Below are 23502 nucleotides of genomic sequence, written 5' to 3' on the forward strand. Positions count from 1 at the left end.
GTCTGGGCTGAGCTCCAGCAAACCTCGCTGGCCCAAATCTCCCTGCTCTTGTCAGGCTCTCACCTGCTGTGCTGCCCAGGAGACTATATGTGGGATCTCCCTTGCACCAATATTCCAGTCTTCTAGTCGCTGAACCGGGATGTCAGGAGAGTTGCTGACAAAAAACTGCAGGAAAAGGACACTCACTGATGAGGAAAGAGTGGCAGGGACTGCCTGTCAAAAAGTGGAGGGAGCCTGCAGAGCAACTCACCAGGCAGAGCTTGTGGACACAGAGCCCAAATACGAAGCTTTTTTGCCCGCAGATGTCCGGGTCAGCCTCTGATGGCTGGCACAGCAGGCACGCTGGAGGGAGAGAGACAGTGGCCCCGGGCATGGCACCTGTGCTGCCCACCCTGACAGCCCCTCTGCCAGGCTGCGGGAGGGGCACTTTGCTCTCACCTGGCTCCCTCCCTTCCGGGCCTCCTCCTGCCTGTCTGCCACGGTGAGTCAGGGAGTCTCTGTCCTTGGAACACCGAGGTGTGCTCCAGGTGCTCCTCCACTGGTTCCAAGGCAGAAGTTAGAGGAGTTTGCAGCACAGGCCAGAGCCCTGAGGCGTAGAGCCCCTGACTCGCTGCTCAGCCCTGCGGGAGCCCGGGCTCTCTCTGCCGTCTCCTCCTGGCGTCTGGTTGAGGAACACCTAACCAGGCAGGCTGGGGAAACTCAAATTTAGACAGAAGGAGCACAGAAACTTGACATTATTTGAAGACAGTCTACCTGCATCTGCAAAAAAAAAAAAAAAAAAAAAAAAAAAAAAAAAATCTTTCTAAAAGTCCAGATATTTTACAAAATATATCCCCCCTCCACATAAAAAATCAGATTTCTTTTCTTCCCATCTGCACAGTAGCAAAAAGGCAAATTTCAAGATAAAAAAATAACAAGGAAATGAACATACTACCACAAGTTACAGCCACTCTTACCTGAGAAAATAACTCATGAACGTTTCCTCTGAAGCCACTCAGACAATAAGGAATTGTTCATGGCATTCTACCTGAAAAAAAAAAAAAAAAAAGATGGAAATTTTCAACATTTTGCTTTAGAAAAGCAGAACAAGTCACAGGCCTGAAATGTATTGATCTTTAGGTAATTATTAAGTCAAGAAAACTTATGACAGCAGTAACTGTATCTTTACAACTCAACTCTAAAAATAAAAGGACATTCTTGGCTGAAATAAAACACATTGGAGATGACAGTGACTGACACACAACACACACGACCTGTGCTTCTCATGACTAACTGCAATCTGCTCTTCTGTCTTCCATTACTTTAATTTTGAAAGACTTAGAGATCAAATGCAAATTTAACCATTTTTATTGAGTAACTTATCACCCAATACCCCTCACCCCTTGTGCTTTTTTTTCCCATTAAAGTCTTTAGAACCAAGCTATGCAAAATTAAATAAAACCTTTAGGGACGGCAAAGTTATTTCAAAATGGCTTCTGTCATCAGCTTCTCTGAATTGTAAGTCCTACCTTGCTTGATCTTCCCCAAAAATGCATCTTTTTGCCCTTTAGAAAACAGTTTTAAAGCTTTCAGCTTCTTTAACCTTTCATCAGATCCCAAACCAGGGTCTTTAACAAAAGGAACACTATATTTGCACTACTTCCAGCCAACTTTTCTTGCCTTTTGTGAAGGCAAAAATGTTATTTTATTTTACAGCAGTTATATTTATCAGCCCCACTACTTCATACTTAAGAAGAAGTCTGGAATCAGTGGGTAAAGACACAATTTTAAAAAACATTCCTTGCTAAATTAAAAGGTATCCAAATATAAATTCCAATTCCTACACCTTGAATATAAAAAAGCAGAACTGTTAAACAAAACACACTAAGAATTAAGAGGAATTAATTTTTTGAGACAATTACTTGCTATTTTATTTTCAGTTGTTAAAAGAAACCACTCAAAGCTATCGAAAAAAAAAATCCCATAACATCTTTAAGAAAAGAGAAATCCAGCAGACACCCACCTACAGCCAGAACTTTCTTTAGGGCACAGTGTGTATGCCAGAACCTGTTCTATACTGCAGAACTGTGGCTGGGTTAGAAAACCACCATAATCCAAATCTAAAATAAAGACACGGAACATTTTGCATAAAGGTGGAGATGTCCAGCAGTTGCTAAAACCTGTATTTCTATTTCCAAAAAAGGGCAAACTTATATTGTTGTAATGACAGATTCACATTTGCAGAGGAAGTACTGAATAATCCAGATTTACCTCCAACTGCAATGTTTAAAACATGCACGGAGTTTTATAACCTTGCTCAAGTGTACACCATAGAAATCCAACAAATATGGCTAAACACAACCTCCAACTAAAACTAAAGTTCTTAATATTTACCTGTTCCTCTATCACAGTGACTTTTTGTGATATATAAATAATCGTGATTCGTGAAACAAATGGGTGATTACATCAAAATAAAACAAACAGATTGTAAAACTTAATTACACCCCCATAAAGAAATAAAACAGACCCTCACAAAGTCAAGAGGCCTAAAACCTCCTTACTATCCTAAGAATAAAATATAGTAGAACTTTAAATCTTTAGGCGCCTGTTCATCCAAGAATGCATGAATTATGACGGTTGTAGAGATAACCCTTTAGCTTTAGCTGTAAGAAAACCCATCTATTAAATACTTAGCAAAAACCTGCAGAATGTCTATGTCTAGGATATAATTAATATGCATGAAGTAGCTAAGGGAAATACTAAATGTACCCTGTAGTAGGGGTGTGCAGATTTGGGAAACTGGTCCCATTTCTGTCACCCAGCCGGCTGCTGCTTTTACCAGATAATAAACTATTATTCGAAACTTATAGAAACTCGAGACTTTTCATACATTCACAATTCCAATTTTGCCCTTACATTGGTAATTGCTGAATGCCAGCTAACACATAACAAACGTCAGGCGTTCCATTTAAACTTGCATTTTTAGAAAGTCTTGCAAAAGGTGTTCTACAACTTCTAAAATTATTAGGCACCGAAAAGAAGATAAAAAATGCTCCAGAAAGAGAAATGACTGTGAGGTCTCTGAAAAACGCATAAACTGAACACTAAAAACAAACCTGACACCCAAGAAACGTTTTTAAAAGCTTTCCACGTAACACACAAACTCATCCGTTTCCTTATCCTGTAACTCATATTTAAGTACCTACCTTTGCTTCCCGTAGTGCCCCGCCTGTGCCCGGGGCCGCACCGGGGACCCAAAACCCGCCGCTGCCCCCTCGGTGCTGCATCGGGGCCGGGCCGGGCGGCCCCCGCGGGTGCTGCAGGGCCGGGACGGCAGCGCCGCAGCCGCCGAGGGGCACCGGGGCTCCCCCGGTCCCGCCGCTCCCCCTCACCCCCCACGGGCAGGACACGGCCGGGGGTCCCCGACAGTTCCCGCGGGTCCCCTCAGCGAGCGGCGAGGGGTGGGAGGGGGGGCCGGCAGAGGCAGCGCCCCCTTCCCCTCCCGGCTCCGAGGACATTTTGTTTTCCCTCCCCAGGACAAAGGACAAGGAGGAGCGCGGCACTCACCTGGCGAAGAGCAGCCCGCTGGCCGGCACCGGGGGCCCCGAGGACGGGGCGCTGCTCCGATGCTCGCTCTTCCCGCGGCCAAGGGCGGCCCCGCGCCCGCCCGGCGAGGGAGCGGCGCGGGCAGCGCTCGCAGTCCCGGCGCCATTGCTGCCCGCCCGTCCCAGCCGCTCTCGGCAGCCCCGCTCGCCGCCCTCCGCAGCCCCAGAGCCCCCGGCCCTCGAGCGCGGCACCCGGGGCGCCAGCCGGGTGTCCCCCGAGCGAGCCCGGGAGCCGTGCGGGAGCTGCCGCTGCTCCCCGGCCATCCTGTGCCGTGCGTGTGAGGGAGCGCCGCCATCTCGGCTCCTTCCTCCCCGCCCCCCGCACAACATGGCCGCCCGCTCGCTCCTCCCATTGGCCTCGGGAACGGGATGGATTCACTCCAATCGAACGAGATGAATCGCAGCTACTCCAGAAGGAAAAGAAAAACAGCCCAGGCCTTCAAAGCCACAAGTATAGAACGGAGATTTTTATACAAACATGTATTTTTTTAATTTTTATAGACAGTCTGACAAAGCCCTGAATCCCCCCGTTGTAATGCACCATATATATAAAAGACCCCTTATATTACTAACTCAAAACAAACTTCTTCATATTTGTCAATACTCGTTTGATATAGGGTCCAATCAATTTTTGCTGTAATGATTCACCACACGCTTGGATTAGAATGTCACCTGAACAGAAATAGCTCCTGAGTCAGGCTCATGTTTCCTATGAGCTTTTATATTTTCTTCTTGCAGTCAATTCACTACAAACTGGCTCCTGACAGAGCTTTACCCAGCTGGGAGAGCTCATCAGCCCAGGGACTAGAGCAGCTCTGGACACGCTGGCCTCCTAAACTCCAGAATCAGCAGCTTTAAGCATTGCAGGAAAGAGATTTACATGCTGAAACAAATACTCTCTCTCTCTGACCAAGCCATTAACAGTGACAATCTTGTCTCAGCTTAAAACCATTCACAGCTCACTTTTTTTTTAATATTTAGTCACAGATTAGTGTTAGACAGTGATCTGGGAGAAAACGTGAGCAGTCCAAGAAAATAGTGTTTAATAATAATAATGCCTCTAAAAAGAAGCTATCACCTCTCTCTACAAATGTGTCTTGGATTAAGGTCTAGAAACATTGAATTTAATGACAAAAGCTGAGATTTTGATCTCTCCTTGTTACTCCAAACACATGGGTCTGAAGTTACACACCTGTGCCTTTAATTCAGCACTGAGTAATTACATTTAGGTCGGTGGAATCACTCCAGGTTTTTCTTGGTGTGCCTAAACTGAATGTTGTCCTAAGGATTTGGAAGCATATGAAGTGAATTTAGGAATGAACATGTATGTCAGTAGTTGCAAAATGCAACTGAAATGAACTGTCCCAGTCTGTAGAAGGAAAGCAGAGGTCTAAATTTCAAGAGTAAAAGCAAGCACGTAGCTTTGCACATGTAGGTATAATTGCATCAGCATTCCCTGTATTTTCCCCAACACTACTTCTTCTTTCCTATTTTTAATAATAATGGCAAAAGGAATAATATAAATTTAGGTTGTCTTGGGTACTTCACCTTTTACTCATCTCCTTCAGGAAAACTTTAAAACCTTTCCATAAAACAGAATATTGGCTATGAAGAGACCAAATGTTAGACTCAAGTGAAAGGCAATAGGTCAAAATAAAATGCATTTAACTGAGAAACTGTCTCAAATTTTCTTGTAATGTGCCACAGGCTACTGGTACTGCACAGTGCATTTGAATACTCTGACGTAGTGTGGGAGACAAAGGAAACCAGAGAACACTTTGGGGTGCAAAAATGCATGGGAGACATAAGTTTCTGTGTGTAGGAGCAGTCAAATGCTTGAATAATTTTGAATCAAAACATGCACAGAAATGAAACACTGTAACTTTAATAAATGGCCCTTTTTTTTTTTCCCTTTAACTCCAATTATTAGGATATTGTGCTCCAGGCAGCACATCAGGTGCTGATAATGAACATTCAGAGACAGGACTTTTGCTGCGCGAATGAAAAGTGTTCTGCTCAAAAGATTAATAAAGGACTATCTTCTTGTGTATACATATATATACACACACACTGAACAGAATGAAAATTGGAACCAAAAATGAAGCTGAAGTCGACTCAACTCTTGGTCATAAAGAGGAATTAAGTTTAGGAGAAAACATAACCTGATTAGGAGGTTATGAAAGGCACATTAGTATGTGCTGGAAAAGTAATTTTTATATATGAAAACTATTTTATGCTTTATATTCTCTGTATAATACACAGTCTTACACAAACAAACCAAGGATGGGCATGAAGTTCACACTAAAGCTCTGTACTATATTTATTGCTCTCTGTGATCAGTGCTGCAGTCAGGTTACATTTGACCTGCAGGTGTAATGGAACCTCAGCAGAGTACAAGAGGGCAATCAAGAAAATAATGATCATGATCTTGGGGTAGCAAAGAGGTTTCTCTACATTGCTTTTCTGTCATGAAGAAATCACTGTCTCAGAAAAGTCTTTGCAGGTGACAGGCTTGAAAAGGAAACACCCTCACAGCCAGAGCGAGGAGATCAGAAACCTTGCAAAATTCAGCTGCAGCCAATGTGGAGGAATCTGACTTAGTCTTGGTTTTAAATATGACTAATACTCCTCTTCCTTTAGCAGATGCACTAATTCATTTCTATAACCTACAGCCTCCCCCAAAGTGCAGAAACTCCACAAGTGAAATTTGTTGAAGCTGAACATCAGATCAAAAGCTTCAGGCCTCCTACAGCACGATTTCATCAGCTCTGCCTCCTCAAGAAGTCAGGAAAAAACAGTACAGCTGCATGAAAAATAAATGAGCAGCTTTTTCTGACTCTGGAACCAGAAAATAATGACATGAAACCCAAATCCAATGCAGCACTATCCCTTGTCTTTCCAAATGCCAGCATTAATTCTCTCTCTCACAGCTCCCAGAGACTTGTTAAACAAAGGAGCCCCATAATGTACTTTGCACGTGAAAGGTCCCGGAGTGGAAGAAGTCAACTCCAACACAGAAGGCCCTTAACAGAAATGCTGCAGCTCCCTCCAGGAGTTTTGCACCGAAGGGGATCTGCCTGACCTCGCTCCTGCCACAATCCCTGTTTTCTCCTTGCATCAAACAAACAGTTCTGCAGCACTAGCAATAGGCTGGGCTTTTAGTCTCAAAACCTGGAAGTCAAGTCGGCCCATGCAAGTCACAAAGGGCTGGTTTGGTGTGTGCAGAGACCAGTCAGGCATCTTTTCATACCAGAAACAAATTCTCTATTTAACACAAGCCTGATGAGCTGCATTTCCCCTGCACACCTGGGCCATGCCCCGGATGCTGAGTGCTCAGCCAGGATGTCATCCTGATTATCCTCCCTATGCCCCTGGGGGCATTTTTGGAGCCAATTTACACCTCTAATATTTTTTGTCTCCTGGAGAGAGAACTGATTCTGCTTGCACATTGTAATCCTTTCAGAAGAACTTTTCCCTTTTCCCCCTAGTTTTCCTCACTTGTTGTTAATACTTTTTTCCTCTTAAGTTTAAAAATTAAAACCTTTGCTCTGAAAGAGAGTGAAGGAAGAATGAAGAAGCTTCAAACCAAGGAGAAAAACCTTAAAATCCGAATTTCTGTGAACAGCAGAACAAGTCTCCTCCCGCTGCATTAATGCCACCTCACGAAACGGCGATGGCCTCTGCAGGCAGCTGCCTAAAAACACCCACGGCTCCTCGGGAACACAGACATGCTATTGTTATATTTTTTTTCCCCCTAAAGATTTAATTTTTCACTCTTTACATTCAGCCCCTCGGTGACTCCCGAGAGCCCTCTGCAAAGCCATAAACTGACTTTTGGAGGAGCTTTTGGACACCCCCGGGATCCTCCCCCGCGCTGCCGTGGGGCCCGTGGGTGTGTGAGGGGCTGAGGGGTCGAGCGCCTGGACACCGATAAATAAACATCAGCAGGCGGGGACACGGGCCCGCCCCCGCCGCGCTGCGCAAACGGCGCAGGGATACGCAAACGGCGTAAGGCGGCGCCGCGGGCGGCAATGGAGCGGCGCTACGCAAACTGCGTAACGGGGGCCGGCAATGCCCGCGTCGCTACGCAAACAGCGTAAAGAGGGCGCCGATAATGGCAATAAGGGAGTTAAGTCAGTTGCGTAAAGATACGCAAATGGCGCAAGAACCCTGCCCTCAGCGCTACGCAAATGACGGGAGGGCCACGGTGGCTTCCTAAGGGCTCGCGGACCTTTCCCACTTCATCCCAGTCCTCTCCAAAGGGCTCCCAGTTTGTCCCAGTCCCTCCCTAAGGGCTCTCAGTTCCCTCCTAAGGGCTCCCAGTCCATCCCAGTCTGCAGGGGGGTCTCTGCACCCCGATGCTCCCCCAGGGGCTGCAGGGGCACAGCTGCCCCACCCTGCTCTGCCCCACGGGCTGCAGGGCCTCAGCCTGGAGCACCTCCTGCCCCTCCTTCTGCGCTGACCTTGGGGTCTACGTTGTTATTCCCATGGTCTCACTCCGCTCTTCCCTGGCTGGAATTCCTTCTTTTTCTTAAATATGTTATCCCAGAGGCGTTGCTGTCACTCCTGACTGGCTCAGCCTTGGCCAGTGGCAGGAATTCCATCCTGGAGCCACTGGCATTGGCTCCACGGGACAGGGGAAGCTTCTGGCAGATTCTAACAGAAGCCACCCCTGTAGCCCCCCCGCTACCAAAACCCAGCCACAGAAACCCACTGCACCCAGTTACTTCCACTTGCCCCAGGATGGTTCCAGTTTCCATCAGGATGATCCCAGTCACTCCCAGTCACTCCCAGTTTATGCCAGTTGCCCCCAGCATGCACCCTGTCACTCCCAGTTACTCCCAGTTGCTTCCAGCATGATCCCAGTTGCTCCAAGGATGTTCCCAGTTGCCTTCCAGCATGGCCCCACTGGCTCCCAGTTCCCCCCTGCATAGTTCCAGTCACTCCCAGTTTGATCCTGGTCACTTACAGTCGCTCCCGCTATGATTCCAGTATGGTGCTGGTCACTCCCACTATGATCCCAGTCACTCCCAATAGGATCCTGTTGCCCCCAAGGTGGTCCCAGTTGCTCCCAGCCACCCCCAGGATGGTTCCTTTCACTCTCAGGGAATCCCAGTCTGAGTCCAGTCTGGCCCCAGTCACTCCCAGTCACTCCCTGGAGGATGCCATTTGCCCTCCGCATGGTCCCAGTTGCTCCCAGTATGATCCCAGTATGAGTCCAGTCACCCCCAGTATGATCCCAGTAACTTCCAGACACGTCCAGTAGGAAGCCAGTTTGATCCCACTCATCCCCAGTATGGCTGCAGTCCCTCTCACACACTCCCAGTATTATTGCAGTCACTCCCAGTATGACCCCAGTATGACCCCAGTAGGGGCCCAACTGCTCCCAGTAGGATCCCAGTTGCCCCCATCATGGTTCCAGTTGCTCCCCTTCACCCCTGCTATGGTTCCAGTCACTCCCAGAATGATCTCAGTCACTCCCAGCCTCTCCTCACACCACTTGTGCTCCACTCCCTTCCCCAGCCTCGCTGCTCTTCTCTGCTCCTGCTCCAGCCCCTCCAGGGCCTTCCTCAACTCAGGGGCCCAGAGCTGGACACAGCACTCCAGGGGTGGCCTCACCAGCGCTCACTCCAGCCCAACAATCCCTTCCCTGCTCCTGCTGCCACACTCTTCCTCACACAGGCCACCATCCATTGGCCCTCTTGGCCACCTGGCCACACTCTGCCTCCTCTTCAGCTTCCTGTCCATCCCCACTCCCAGCTCCCTTTCTGCCTGCCTGCTCTCCAGCCACTCTGGCCCCAGCCCGGGGGGCTGACGGGGCTTCTTGTGGCCAAAGGGCAGGACCCGGCCCTTGGCCTGCTTGACCCTCATCCCCTTGCAATCAGCCCATGGATCCAGCTTGGCCAGGTCCCTCTGCAGAGCCCTCCTGCCTTCCAGCACATCAACACACCCCCAGCTTGGTGTCAGCTGCACATTTGCTGATGGAATGCCTGGTTCTGCAGCAGCTGCAGATGCTCACCCCAGCCTTTAGCCAAGCAACTGGAGTTCTTGGTACAGTCAGTGCTGCTCCCACATTAGTCGTGCAGAGTTCCTGGTGTGACCAAAGGGACACTTCACTACCCCACCCATGACACAAAGGCCGAGGAATGGGAATTCCTAAGAGAGCAGAGCAGCCTGCGGAGGAATGGGGGTGATGTCTGATCACAGCTGCTTTCCTGGAGATGGCTGAGCCCCAGCTCCCAACCAAGCACCACACAGACACCTGCTCACTCCCCTCCCGGGGAGGTGGGAGAGAACTGGAAGAGTAACAGTGAGAAAACTCGTGGGTTCAGACACAGTTTATTAGGTAGTACAGAGATGAGGTAGAGATGGGTGTTGGGGCTTGAAGAGTAGCTGGGGAGGTCTCTGCTGAAGGCTGAGAAACCACGAGCAGGAGAAGCCATGACACAAATGGTGTCACTCTGGTTTTGCTGACCGCTGCACCTTCTTCTTGGGTTTGCTGCTCTGGGTTTCACCTTTTTGCGGTGATGTAGAGCATTTCAGATCAGCCTTTGGCAAACAGCCTTTCCCCATCACAAACACCCGTGGACTCTTCTGAGATGGCTTCAGGTTAAGAAGTCTAGGAAGAAAGGGACTGGTATTAGCCAGATGAACATTTCCAGCCAGCCAGCCACTCGCCTGTCTCCTCACAGAGCACACAGTGTCACATCCTCTCTCCAGGTAAGTAGCGAGCAGCAAATGAAACAGAACTGCACTGCCTGCCATGGAGGCAGCAGAGGTGGAAGGGCAGAATCACAACCAGTTATGGGCCTGGGGACCAACTGCAGCACACAGGGTTCCAGGTGGAGAAGGAGGTTGTGCTTGCCCCATAAGGAAGCATAGCTAGGGACTGGCTGGCCCCTTGACAGCCGTTCTGGATCTCCCATTCCAGATTTTGCAGCCCTGCAGGAGCTTAGTGTTTCATACAGTGTCTTTTCCCATTGTCTCCACACAAATCCACAGACATCTCCACAGACATCTGGCCTTGGCCAGATGATCATCTCTCTGTGCTCCTGTATGCTGTGTGTTCCTGCTGCCTCTCTGGGGCTGGCTGTCCCCAGGGCTGCACGCTCACCCACCCCAGTCAGAGGGACTGAAGGGAGGGTGTCAGAGGATGGAGCAGGCTCTGCTTGGTGCTGCCCATCAACAGGACAAGAGGCAATGGGCAGAACCTGATGCAAAACACGTTCCACCTGAACATGGGGAAGAACTTCTTTCCTGTGCAGGTGACAGGTTGTCCAGAGAGGGTGTGGAGTCTCCCTCACTGCAGGTATTCCAGAACCCTCTGGACACAATCCTGTGCCATGTGCTCTGGGATGACCCTGCTTGAGCAGGGAGGGTGCACCCAATGGCCCGTCCTGTGATACCCACCAGGAGCATGGATTGGAAAGCACATGGACATTTCCTACCTGCACAGTATTTCGGCCTTAAATTCCCACACACACGTTGGGAAGAATTTCACACGGAAAATCTGATTCTGGCCAGCAGGGATGGTACCGCAGTGGGGCTCGATGGAGAACAGTGGTGGGTCCTTGACGGGAATTGGAGAGAATTCTGGGGAGGAGCTAAGGCCCTTCGAAGAGCGGCACAGCTGCTTTGAAAGGCGCAGACTTGGCTGGGGCTGAGTTGGCTGGGGCTGAGTTGACTCGAGCAGCAATGCCTGCTGCACCAGCCTTGCACGATTCCCTGCCCAGAGATCCTCAGCAGTAGAGGACAAGAAATCACCTGCAGGAGGAAAGAAGACATCTTTCAAAGACAAAATCCTTTGTTCCCAACAACTCTGCCTCCTGCTGCAGGTGGATAGAAGAGAGCTGGGATGCACTTGGAGTGCCTCTGGCCAAGTACTTTCAGCAGGAGACAGAGCAGCTGGGAGCAGGGTCTCTGCCAGCAGCACACACTCCCGTGCCGGGGCAGGAGGCTTGGTTTTAGACAGTGACTTTGCATTTGCCCTGGAGTGGGGAACTGCATCCAGACAGCGGCTGCAGGGCAGTCACTTGTTCCACCCTGGTTTTTCCCAGTCTCAGAGACTTCCCAAAGAGGTGCCCTGATGCCCCCCTTCCCAGTCCTGACCCAGCACATGGCTGTCCCTGGAGCCCAGGTCAGCTCCTGTGCAGAGCACAAGTGGCAGAGCAAGAACAGGAGGGGCTAAAAGGCAGACAGGGGGGAAGGAGAAAACTCTCCAGCTGCAGCTGGGAAGTGGACAGGGATGAAAAAGCAATTAATATTTTGGGGTGAAGTGGCAGGGTCTTCTCCCCAGGCCCTCAGCTACCAACTGAAATGGCCCAGGCACCACCCAGAGCCAAACACTTACGTGTCTGAGTGGACGAGAACGGCCTCCCAGAACTCTTTGATGGTATTTCCTCCTCCAGAGTCTCCACCCAGCAGTATTTCAGGGCTACATTCCCTGTATTGGACATCTGGAAACTGAAAAACAAGGAGGAGGAATAAAAAGCAAGTACTAAAGTAACACTGTCTGGTGGGCTCCTGGTACCACCTTCCCCAGGCAACTCTGCCACGTTCAGAATTGCTGCCCTGGGTGGCCCAAACAAAGTATTTCAAAGTCTGCAAGTTTAGGAGGAAAGGGCCAACACGGTGCCCAGCACTCACGTGCTTATCTCTGTCTGGAAGAGCTCAGTCTGCTTCAGCTGAACCTCGACCGTGTCCAGTTTGAACTCGGCGTAGTCAACCTGAGCACTGAGGACAAGCTCGACCTCGTGGCTGCTCCTCTCCAAGATGGTGTGAGGTGGTTCCGGGACTGCCTTGACCACCTGCAGGCAGAGGAGGGAAGAATCACTGAGCAGAGCCCAGAAAGCCAGGCTGAGCAGGGAAACCTTCTGGCCTCCAAACTTGGCCGCATAGAAAGGACATTCAGGTTTCTTTGCCTGGAAAGATGACAAAATTGGACTGGTGTACTACGGTATTGGTTTCTACCCACTGATCAAAGCAGTCATCACCACAACTATTAATAACCCTGGGGACTATGGCCAGCTGTCAGTCCCTGTGCTTCAACCCTGTAGAGCCTCTGACCTTTTCCCTGGTCCCCTATAAATCCAGCAGGTCTCGACATTAGGATTAAGTTCCCCTGCTGGAGCCCTGTGGATGGAGAAGCCCAAGACTGACTAGTCCTAGAAAGAACTTTTTCCTTCTTGACTTAGGAGAAAGTGCTCTCCAGATGGCACATGTGGGGTGGGAGCTGGCTGTGGGCATTTTGGGATGTGAATGATCTCACTGGGAAAGTCTCCAACTGCTGATGCCCTGATGGGGAAGTTGGGTTTACAGGATTCACAATGATTCAGAAACTCAGAAAGAACCTTCACCAAGATAAGTGTGCTTGGCAATAATGATAGAAAAAGCAAGACTTTCTGGAGATGATGCTTCTCCAGACTCCTGCGTACTATCACACAGGGCCTGGGCTGCTCCATAATGAGATATCCCCCACAATACAGAGGCCACAACCAAAATCTCTGGTGTCGGTGTAGGCAGAGCTCAGAGCTCACTGGTGTACGCACAAGAGCACTTGTGCTGCTCTCCCCTTCGGAACAAGAGACAGAATGCAGTGGAATTAACTCCTTGTGGGTGACAAGGCACCAAATCAGATGAAGAGACTGTCAAATGGGATAAAATCAAACGTGACCTCCCACTCAACACGGGCTGCAACACTCGGCTCGTGGCACAGACCGGCAGTTTGCGTGTGGATAAAGGTCTCTTGCCCAAAGGCTTCCCCCTGTGGTGTGAGCCCACCCGCTCACTGCGCATCCGCCTCTCCCCAAAAGGCACTGCTGGTGAACCTCCCGGCTGGAGCCAATGCCCAGGGGAGGCAGGAGCTGCTCTGCCAGCAGCGCTGGTGCTCTGCTGCTGTCGGCAGGTCCTTTTGCAGCAGCTCAGTGAGCTTTTGCTGCTGTGCTTCTTACCCTCCGCTTCAAAGGCCAGCGGGCTCCCGGGAGTCTCTCGGTGGTATCCTCCCACTTCTCAGTGCACATTCTGTCATCCCAGTCGCAAACCTCCTCTTGTGGCAGCTGGTATTTGATCTTGGCCACCTTACAGTTCACAGAGTGCCTTTTGATGGTGACTGGGACCTTGGATTTCAAGGTCACTCTGATATTCTTGGCACAGCCAGGCTGGAGGTGTCCCACCTAGGGAGAACCAGAAAGTCAAGACCAAACTGGAATCACTGGCAAGGGCAGCACTGACAGCAAAAGGGACTGATATGGCGAGCAGCTGTGCTGGGAATCAGCACCTCCGTGAGGATTTATGTGAGATTTGACAGAGCAAAATATGAACAGAAGGTGCCACCTCCCAGAACGCGGAGCCTTTTCTGCTGGGCTGACAGCCCTGCCCCAGCAAAGACAGGGATTGCATCTCCTGCATGGCACTAGAACGGGCTCTCACTGGTATGTGGTGACTCCCTGCCAGCTCCCAGGAACACCAGGAAAGGGCCTGAGCCACTGAGAAAGGCAGGGCTGTCCCAGCTCACCTTGGGGGAGAACTGGAACGGGGCATCTGCCAGCAGCCACTCAAACCGCATCACCTCCTCCTTGCTGCGGTTGGTGACTGTGAAGGTCTTGTTGCAGAGCTCCCTGACTGCACACTCCCCAAACTTTATGTGATTCGCTCTGACAGCTGTGAAGAAGAAGAGCAAGAGACCTCAGCATGCAGTGATGTCCATCCGCCCCCCTCACTTTAAGAGACACGTGTATGTTCAGCTCTTCCTTCCTCCAAGCCTCCCTCCCTCCCTCTGGGAGGTCCCCAAGCCCGTGGCTGTGCCTGTGCCCAGCGACAAGCAGCACAGCACACACTGCTCTGTGTGCATGGCTGGCAAGCTCACAGGCCCCCAAGTCCAGTGGGTGACAGCCCAGCCCTGGCTAGAGAGAGGACACGCATGATCAGACATTTTCCTCTTCCTCGCTCTACCTTGGCAGCCTCTCCTCTCTTACCCTCAATGATGTCGTCCTCCAGATTGCCCTCAGCATTGCTCTCCTGGCTGTCTTCTGCTAGTCCAGGGAGGTTATCAAGGGTGAAGTCATCATTGTGGCCTTCACCCACCAGCTCTATGTCGATCTCACTGTTGCCTGACACTGGCACACGGATCTTCCCTTTCAGACGTTGGGCCAGGGTGGGTTTGAAAAACACATCAAACTCTGCTGATTGCCCGTGTTCCAGGAGCAGGTAAGGCTTCTTGGCTGCACGGCAATGGGAATCAGAGTTAAGTGATAGAGCTGTACAGAGGAAATACTTCCCTGGGGTATACGAGGAATAAGACGTTGGAATCAGTTGCTTCTAAGCACAGGTTCTCTCACCAGTGGTTCCAGACCCTCTTCCTGTGTTCACAAGACTATGCCACCATCACACATATCACCACTTAAGCGGCTTAACCTCAGGTTAACGCCCAGCCCTCATTCCATCTGCTTCCAGCCAGCTCCTGCCATACAGAAGGCTGAGCCAAGGAGCGGTTTTGGCTTCTGCTGGCTGGCTTGTGTGCTCAAGGGCTGCCTCCCTTCAGGCTGGTACCTTCCCACACGCAGCAAAGACCTCAGCCAGTCCACTGAGGTGGTGATAGTCCCCCACAGCTCAACCCACCGTGTCTCGAAGAACAGAAAAACTTCCTACAACTTGCTAGGAGGAAACCCTGCAAGGAGTCCACAAGAAAAGCTCGGGGGACAGAGAGACCAAGGAAAGAAACTATGTCCAACAGGTGGCTGCTGCTTAGACAAGCCAAGAACAGGGCACACCTTTTCCCTCTGTGAATGATCACGCTGCACAGTTAATGAATTTACCTTTTCCAGTGGAGTCCTTTTCCATGTCTGCAGTGTGGAAGGCACGGAGTGCGGACTGCGTGCTTTTCAGGAAGAAAACTCCCTGGTCATCCATGATATGAACTGTAAACTGAGAAAAGGGAACACGGAGCACAATGACATTGGTGTGAGTAGAGGCTGGCACGGGGGTTGAGCCCGTACGGCCGCTGGTCCAGCACGGGGAACCCAGACCACCTCCCCACCTCAAACACAGCGCCCAGCACAAAGGTTACGTGAAGTCACACAGGGAAAAAAGGGTATTCAGAAGCATATGGATAGAACTGACATAGAGCCAAACAGGACAGTCAGTCACGAGCAGAATGTAACGAAACCACAACTAAGTTTAATTAAAATGGAGTCAACCAGTATCAAATGCAATCTCATGGAACTGGGACGTCACCCACACCCACATGAGAACAAAATGTGAGCTGGGAGACGGGGGAAAAACACCCCACCACCTTTCTTGTCTTGTGTTCAACTGACAAGGAAAGACTGGACAGAAAATCACAGTTTTTGGGACCTTTCCTCCACAGGACAAGCCCTTGTTCCCAGCCCAGAGCATTCCCCGAGCAGGTCCTTACCTTTGTGGGTATGATGCCATTGTTACGAAGGACCAGGGGGAGTGTCTGTGAATCCCCCAGCAGGAGCCTCCTGAAGCGCAGCACAGGGGTTCCTCTCTTACTCCGAAGGCCCGGGCACTCGACTGTCACCTGAGGCACGTGCCCCTCTCCACTGACAGTGAAGGTCAGCTCTTGGGGTTTCATCTTCACAGACCTGCTGGAGAGGCACAGAAACCATTTCAGCCAGAGCCTTCCAGAATAACAGTTCTAAATAATTTCCCTCATTTGAATCATGCCATACAGCAGATAAATAACGAGGCACCAGATGAGACGTGGCAAATCCTCTGGCTGCAGTGATAGGAGACATGCAACAAGCAAAAGCACACCATGAGAACAGTACGAAAGCAAGAAGGGAAAACCAAATCAACACCACCGTCAGTAAAGGTTATTTCCAAGGATCCTAAAGAAGGAATTGCTTGTTAGGGCAGAAAGCTGACTTCCCTGTTCCAATTCAGCCACTAAAGGCTTGGGGAAGGGCAGGTCAGAGCCCCAGTACACAGGTGCCAGGGAGAGGAACTGGGCTTCTCTTTGATAAGAGCTCCAGTCACTCCCCTGATAAAAAAATAGCTTAATGTATGCCTGGAAACCACACAGGATCACTTCCTTTTACACAAATAAGGAGGAAATCTTGACTTGCTGGCACAGAAACTGCTTCATCTGAGCCTTTGTCCTTGGAAAGCCCCAGCTCAGCTGTTGCACTTGTCAGTAACTTCCAGCTGGCTACCTGAGGCCCTCTCTTCAGAGTCCCTCACACAGCCTGAAGTATCCTCCTCATTTTCCTGCTCTGCTCTGCCTAATGCTTAATGCCTCCTAGATATCTCATGCCAGGTACTCTGCCTAAGGGCACTGAAAGCATTAGAGGCACCAAGAGAAGAGGCAGCTACCAGAACGGTCCCCCCAGTACTTCACGGGGTCACTACCTTTTTGGGCTAACAAGGGAAGCTGTGAAGGTGCACTGGTAGTCCTCCTTTTGTTCTGGAGTGAAGGTCACTGTAGCAAAGGCGTGGGATAAGCCAGGAATGCTCATCTCGACAGGATCCAATTTGAAGATGTTGCTGATGAGGCTGTGAGGCTTGGGGGGAACCCACAGTGCAGTGTTAGTGTCACATCTTTCAATGTGACCCAGTACATTCCTAGATGCATCCCTGGGAACAGCCCCAGACAGCCTGTCTTGCTTCATGCTTCCCTGGGCAGGCTCCCTCCATGCCAGGGGATGCTGACCTTGTGCCAATGCCCAGGCGAGCAAAAGCTTGCTTTGAGGGCTGGGCAGCCACCCCAGCACATGTGGGAGGTTGGGATGGCACAGAAACCCCTCAAATAACCCCGGACTGGCCTTTCAAGAGAAGGAAAAGCCAGGAAATGCTCTGCTTTGAGCTCTGCCCCATCGGTCTGTAACAGCCCCTCTCTGAGTGTGCTTTTGAGAGATGTTCAGAAGGATTCCCACCAAAGACCCAGAAGCGTGAGCCAAAATTTGCTTGAGAGATGTGGAATTCAATGCAAGTGCCCCCCTGGCATTGCTGCTCTGCCCTGCAGTTCGACCGGCACTGAGCTGGACTGGTCCAGCTGGGTCAGAGACCGCAATGACTCTGGAGAACAAGGCAGGCTCTCACATGGCCTTTAGAGAGCAGCGCTCACCTTGGCCTCTTGTTCTTACCTCTCCAGGCAAGGCTTTGATGGAGAGCACAACGTCACATGGGACACTGCTGCCATTGGAGATCTTGAAGCGAGCCGTGGCCCGTTGCCCAACCTGAACTTTGGTGAAGATGAATTTGTTATCATCTCTGATGAACACACCGTTGCCTTGCACCGACTGTAACGTCTGGTGGAGATTGACGTTGCTGTGGATCGGGTACTGCTCAAAGATGGACGTGACGTCTTCAACAAGCGCTGCAGACAGACCAGAGGAAGGGCTGAGGCTGGAGAACCTCTGCTGAATTTACCTGGACCCAGTTGGCCTCTCAGAAGGCTTGATAAGCCCTTTCTGTCCAGGTGACTGCAAAACCCAGCCTTGGATGAGAGAGCTCAGTCAGTGAGGATGGAGCTCAGTCAACCTCAGTCTTAAAGGGCACTGCTTTCCTTTTATGCTTCCACACATCCCTCCCAGCCTCTCCCCACTGGTGGACTTGAAAAGGACTGCAGCCTCTGAGGATTTTAAGGTGGGACTTCAGGACCAGGGTGCCTCTCTATCCAAGTAGCAAGTTTAGGTGCTGATCAGCAGCAGGACTGCCCACGGCAACCTGTGGACAGCACGTACCTGGGAAGCAGGACTCGGCAGTCAGGGTAAAGGGAATGCTGAGGGGATTGTCCTTGGGGTCTCTGTTGCTGATATCAATGTACAGCTGCTCCTCGCATTTCCCCTCTGCTCCTGTGTTGCAATCCACTGTGATCTTCTGCTGGCCCCCAGGACCGACGGAGCCGGAGCAAGGGGACACCGTGAACACGCCTGCAGTGAGCTGAGCCTGCAGAAAGAGCACCAGGACAGTCTGATGCCCAACAGCCGTGCCCTGAACACCCCCAGCAAGGAGGATGCCACGCCTTGGCCTCCAGCTGGGCCTGAGCACCCAGTGGCAGGGCAGGGAAGGATGACTCCACGGCCCAAAGGCAGCCCCAGGATGAGATGAACAAGCCAGGAGGAGCTGCACGTCTGTCCCGAGTGGCAGAGAGAAAGGAGTTGGGGTGAAGAGAATGAAGGTGGTAGCTGGGAACCTTCAACCTCCAGGGGTACAGGAGAGCAGAAAGGACTGAGAGAAATGCCGGGAGAGAGGGAGGGGATTGGGAAGAAGAAAAAGCAGAGCTGTCAGTGCTCTATGGATTGGGAGTTCAGATGGGGACAGTTTGCTCCTGTGGTGTTCCCAGATCTGTGCTGGCTAGCAGCCACCAAACACAGGACCTGCTCCCCTCTCTTGACCCCACAACTGCAGGTCAGAGCCAGAGCATGGGACTGTCAGTGGAACTGAGCAGATAATGGACTCTCCATCCCGCAGACCTTGTCCTACCCCCAGCCTGGGCACAGCTGCATCCTCCCCCATCCCCTGCAGCAGCACACGCTGGGCAGGAGCAGGAGCCACCCACCTGTGTGGAACGTTTTCTTTCCCTGACCGAGGGGGCAGATTCCTCTTGCTGAGAGGAGAAAGCAGAGACATCTGTCATGCTGAGCTCCCCTGCCTTTGTCTGAGGCCAAAGCTGGCCTTCCTCCCCATGCAGGAAAGCCTTCCTGCTCTCGATGGCCCCCGGGGAGCTGCCTGCAGCACCCATTGCTGCAGCTCCTGGACAGAGCAGCTCTGTCACCAGCTTTGTCCCACACACGGGGATACTGAGGTGTTGTTTTGCTCCCTCTTTCCAAGCCAGCAATCCAAATGGACAATAACCCAGGTCTGGCTGCTGAAGCCAGGCAAGGCCTAGAGAGCAATTGTTATATAACCATACGAAAAGCAGAGAGTTAAATTCAGAATATAGATTTAAGCAGAAGCACAAAGAATGTAGTCTTAGAGACAGCAGAGGCCATAACTCATTAAAGAATGCAGGATACATTGACACAAAAGAACAGAAACATATGTACTCAGGAAAACAGAAGGAACTAAGAGGCTAAAATTGGTATATAGAATGAAAACAAAGGCTGATAAGGAAAGAGGATGAGCTAAAACCCAGGCATCCTTGCCAAGATATCAGGAACCTCCGCCAAATAAGCTAGAAAGGTAGCCAAAGTAGGAAAGTTCACAGAAGTTCGTGATGGTGATGGGAGGAGGGCCGGGGACTCATGAGGCTGAAGAACAGGAACGACCCTCCCAGATTCTCCCCAAATTGAAGACCACACCTCTAACTCCGCCTAGACTCCACCTGTTATGAATATTAAAAATGTATGTCAGAATATTATGCATATTCATGATGTATGATGCAATTACTTGCCAAAAATTGTATAAAAAGACCAGCTGTGAGTTGCTGGATCGAAGCAGTTTCCCCAGGGAGACCTGGCTGCTTCCCGGCACCGTGAATAAAACATACCTCCTGTTTAAAGGCTACAAACTTTGTCTCTGAGCAGTTACTCCGTCCGTGCCTTATTGGGGGCATAAAATTGGCATCACTGCCTGTCACACAACCAGCTGTGTGGTGGTGCCTCCTCAGACAGAACGGCTGGGGCAGGTCTTCTCTTACCTTTGCAGTGGAGGTGCTCGGTGGATGAGGAATTTGAAGTTGAGGGTGCCTTTGTTCTCCACAATTAAGACCTGGCTCTTCTTGGTGCCCTTAACCATGGCACCGAAGTCGATGGGCGAGGCAGGCTCGATGCTGTACTTGCTGTACACAGCTCTCGCCGACACCCTCACTGGGATGGTGGCAACGGTCTCGCCTCCTTGACCCGATTTGAGATCAATGACCTGCAACCAGAGGAGGGGCTGGTAAACACAGCAGAGAGGCCAGCCTCTACCTCTGTCCCCTGACCCCAGCCCAGGTCTCCAGCAGCTCACCCTCCCTTTTTAAAGGCCTCTTCCAGAGCCAGATTTCCAGCTCTCTTATGAAGCCTCCCAAATGGTTTTGGAAGTCTCTGTTTGTGTGTGTAGGAGAGAGGATGCCCCAGCTAAAGCCTGCTTTGCACAAGACACCTCTCCTGCTTATGTTCCCAAGACACACTGTGCTAACACAGCCGGGCCCAGGCAGCTCACCTGGCAGAGCAGGATGCGTTTGCTCTCGAGAAACACTTCAGTCGTGGGGTGGAAGAGGACCTCAACTTTCACAGGTGGCTGGGAGGCTTTCAGCACAGCCCCCTGCGGCCGGACAGTGAAGGGAGATTCCAAGTCACCCCTCTTGGCACTTCCAGTGGTCAGCTTGAAACTGTGGAGAAAGGGAAAGAATGAAGACCTCTGCAGTTGAAAGCACAGGTGCCACCAGCACAGCCAGCACTTTGCACAGGACCAGAAAAAAAAGAAAAGGGAGCAGCACGGGAACAGGTTCTAGCCATGGACAGAGGGAGAACGCAGGCCTGGGAGCCTGAGGAAAAGCTCAGCACCAGGCAGCTGGACTCACCTGTACTCAATGTCATATAAGCCTTTGTTCTGCAGACTCAGGACTTGCTGCTTATTATCCAGGACATTAATGGTTCCAAATTCCAAGCTGCCATCTGGACCTGCAGAAAACCCACAGAGCGAGGTAAGAAGTGGTGAATATTTGTGAGCTGCTGCAGAGCACACCAGCTCACAAGCTACACAGTTGGAGTTCTTGGATGGCACAAAACCCTCTTCAGCAAGTGTCCCTTCTCAGAAGTGTTCTCTAGCTACTTGGCTGCCCTTTCTCTTCTCACTCCAGTATCTGCAGGGTAGAAGCCAAGCAGCTTGGTTTCCATTTCCTTGCTTCCAAGCACAAATCCAGCTACTTTATGTGCTCTGCTGAGCCAACTGCCTGTTCAGATGACTGTTGTTTCAAAGCACCAAATGCAATCTGCACGTGAAGCTGCACATTTCCAAGTTCAGAAGGGAGAGACTCAAGGCTGTTGGTGCCCTGACAGTGCTTTACTTCACGCAGCTTGCAAGGTCTGTGCTTTATGGATCTGTGCCACCCTTGCCTGCTATGCCATCCCCTCCCAAGGGCTTTGGTTGCCCACCTGCCAAGGTAGTAAAATGCATCTGGACTGTGTTGTCTGGGAGGCATCCACTGACCTTCAGGCATGCTGATGCTCAGATTAACATCGTAGACCTCCACAGAGACTTTGATGGTTTCAGCCTGAACAATGCCCAGGATGTTTTCTGTATCTGAAACCTGAGGCAGCAAGAAACAAACACTGCTTAGACCATTCTTTTGGAAGACAGCCTCTAAGTCCTTGTCTCTGCCAGCTGCTTCCCCCACGGCCTCCCTGGCTTGACAAGTGTTTGGGGACTCCCAAGTTTTCTTAACCTGTTCATCTCAGGCTGCCCCGGCAGGATTCCGCTGCAGTAGGAAACCTTATCAGCCCAATTCTGCACTCCCACAGCAGGGAATGGTGCTGCTAAAGCACCCTTGAGAGGGCCAGGGCTGTAAACACAACCACAAGAAATGTGAGGTGTCCCAGAGCAGGTGGCATTGACAATTAGCGCCCTCCTCGTCAATCACCTCGCATGTTTGCTGAAATGCAGCCTCTAAACCACAGGGAACAAAATCCCAGAAAGGGTGCAGAGCAAATGCTGGTCTGTACAACCAAACAACAGCCTTCAAGCCTGCACAGCAGCAAGGTGGCTGTGGTACAGGCTCTGGATGCAGAGCCTGGGCACCCGGCCAACCCAGCACAGAGGCAGAAGTTGGGGCCACAGCACCCCCGTGTCTGTCAGGTGCAGCTCTCCCTGACTCTGTCCCTAAGAGCACACGGCTGCTTGCTCTGCCCTGCTCTGCCAGGCAGGCCCAAGCCCCTCTCACCTCTAGTTGGATCATCTTATTTGTGATGCCAATCTTCTCGGCCTTGAAATTCAGCTTCACCTCAAAGTCTGTGCGGGGCCCAACGATGCCCCTGCCTTGCGATGCAGAGAACTCATCTCCAAGGTCGTCCAGCCCACTGAGATGCCATGCCATGGGCAGTGGGCTGTCGTTTCTTAGGACCAGGGTCTGGGTGTCAGTCCTGCAGAGACAGGAAGACACTCAGCGTCAGTGCTGGGTGGTCACACCAGCCTGGCCACTGAATGCGGCTCAAAGCAGCTCCATCTGAGCCTCTGGAACCAGAGTCAAACCTCTTCTCTTTGTCACGAGCCTTGGAGTGCCCTCAGCCGTGGGATGACTGACCTGTGCAGAAGCAGCTTGTTGAAATGCAGCTCCTGGGGACTGACCCCCAGCTTCACTTGCACCCCTTGGCAGCACAGTTGGAAGACCACTGGCTCTGGGTTGTCCTTGATCCAGCAGACGAGACTGTCTTCCAGGAGGCCAGCAGAAGTCGGGTACGCCCAAACACTCAGCTTCTGAACCCGTCCCCACAAACAGAAATACAAAGAGCCCTCTGTGAGCAGGAGGAACGGCACTTCTGCGGTGCCTGCCCTACCTGCTCACCTCCTACCTTCTTCTCTTTGGGCTGCAGCCTCATGCTGGGAGGGTCCAAAAGGAACATCTCTCCTTTGCTGTCGTTCTCAAAGGAGAAATGCACCTCTGCCTCCATGGGGGAGTCGTTGAGGATGGTTAACTTTTCGCTGTTGCCGGGGCAGTTCTGTGCCTTGTACCTGTCCAGAGAAGGGGAAAAGGCTGCAGAGGAGACTGTTGCCCTCACCACACACCGAGGAAAGCACTGTGTGCTGGCAGCAGGAGGTGGCACTGGAAGACCATGGTCTAACAAGCAGGAGAAGAAAAAGGATCCCTGTCAGGGGCACGAGGCACGGTCTGTGTGCTCATCCTTGCCTGGCTTTGATGCTGCCCCTATACCTGGTGCCTGCACCCCAGAAGCGTGACGATGCACAGGCCATTTCATAAGTGTTTCACACAATTTAAATTCAAAAGTGCCTGGAAAAACAACAATACACCAGG

At 51.1% G+C, this 23502-nt stretch overlaps 2 protein-coding genes across 4 annotated transcripts; both read right to left on the minus strand.

Moving 5' to 3' along the window:
* Positions 1 to 9907: 9907 nt before the first annotated feature.
* Positions 9908 to 17563, minus strand: LOC135406007 (hydrocephalus-inducing protein homolog). 3 transcript variants are annotated; one of them, XM_064640522.1, is made up of 10 exons: positions 16956 to 17563; positions 15997 to 16192; positions 15398 to 15506; positions 14558 to 14803; positions 14098 to 14243; positions 13535 to 13756; positions 12231 to 12391; positions 11935 to 12047; positions 11033 to 11348; positions 9908 to 10203 (listed from the first exon to the last, which is right to left on the minus strand). In XM_064640522.1, the coding sequence occupies exons 1-10, from the start codon at positions 17213 to 17215 to the stop codon at positions 10041 to 10043; spliced, it is 1932 nt and encodes a 643-aa protein (XP_064496592.1). In that variant the 5' UTR covers positions 17216 to 17563; the 3' UTR covers positions 9908 to 10040. The 3 variants fall into 3 exon arrangements, with proteins under 3 accessions (XP_064496592.1, XP_064496593.1, XP_064496594.1); XM_064640523.1 differs by lacking the exon at positions 16956 to 17563 and adding an exon at positions 16277 to 16581 and having other exon boundaries at positions 15997 to 16189; XM_064640524.1 differs by lacking the exon at positions 16956 to 17563 and adding an exon at positions 16277 to 16581.
* A 26-nt stretch (positions 17564 to 17589) lies between these two features.
* Positions 17590 to 21693, minus strand: LOC135404868 (hydrocephalus-inducing protein homolog). The gene is made up of 6 exons (XM_064639599.1): positions 21684 to 21693; positions 21055 to 21280; positions 20694 to 20862; positions 20188 to 20408; positions 18290 to 18494; positions 17590 to 17922 (listed from the first exon to the last, which is right to left on the minus strand). Exons 1-5 carry the CDS (start codon positions 21691 to 21693, stop codon positions 18311 to 18313), a joined length of 810 nt encoding a protein of 269 aa, XP_064495669.1. The 3' UTR covers positions 17590 to 17922; positions 18290 to 18310.
* Positions 21694 to 23502: the final 1809 nt, after the last annotated feature.

This window comes from Pseudopipra pipra, chromosome W, assembly GCF_036250125.1.
Source record: "Pseudopipra pipra isolate bDixPip1 chromosome W, bDixPip1.hap1, whole genome shotgun sequence".
Lineage (NCBI taxonomy): Eukaryota > Metazoa > Chordata > Aves > Passeriformes > Pipridae > Pseudopipra > Pseudopipra pipra.

Excerpts from the sequence above, each read along its gene's own strand:
- LOC135406007 (XM_064640522.1), bottom strand. The coding sequence starts at position 17,215 with ATGAAGCAAGACAGGCTGTCTGGGGCTGTTCCCAGGGATGCATCTAGG. Across the intron at positions 14,244-14,557 it reads GGAGGACGACATCATTGAGG|CTGTCAGAGCGAATCACATA; the intron begins GTAAGAGAGGAG and ends TCTTCTTCACAG. Across the intron at positions 10,204-11,032 it reads AAGGCCGAAATACTGTGCAG|ACTTCTTAACCTGAAGCCAT; the intron begins GTAGGAAATGTC and ends CTTTCTTCCTAG.
- LOC135404868 (XM_064639599.1), bottom strand. Across the intron at positions 20,409-20,693 it reads AACGCATCCTGCTCTGCCAG|GTCATTGATCTCAAATCGGG; the intron begins GTGAGCTGCCTG and ends CTCTGGTTGCAG. Across the intron at positions 18,495-20,187 it reads CGAGCACCTCCACTGCAAAG|GCTCAGCTCACTGCAGGCGT; the intron begins GTAAGAGAAGAC and ends CTCTTTCTGCAG.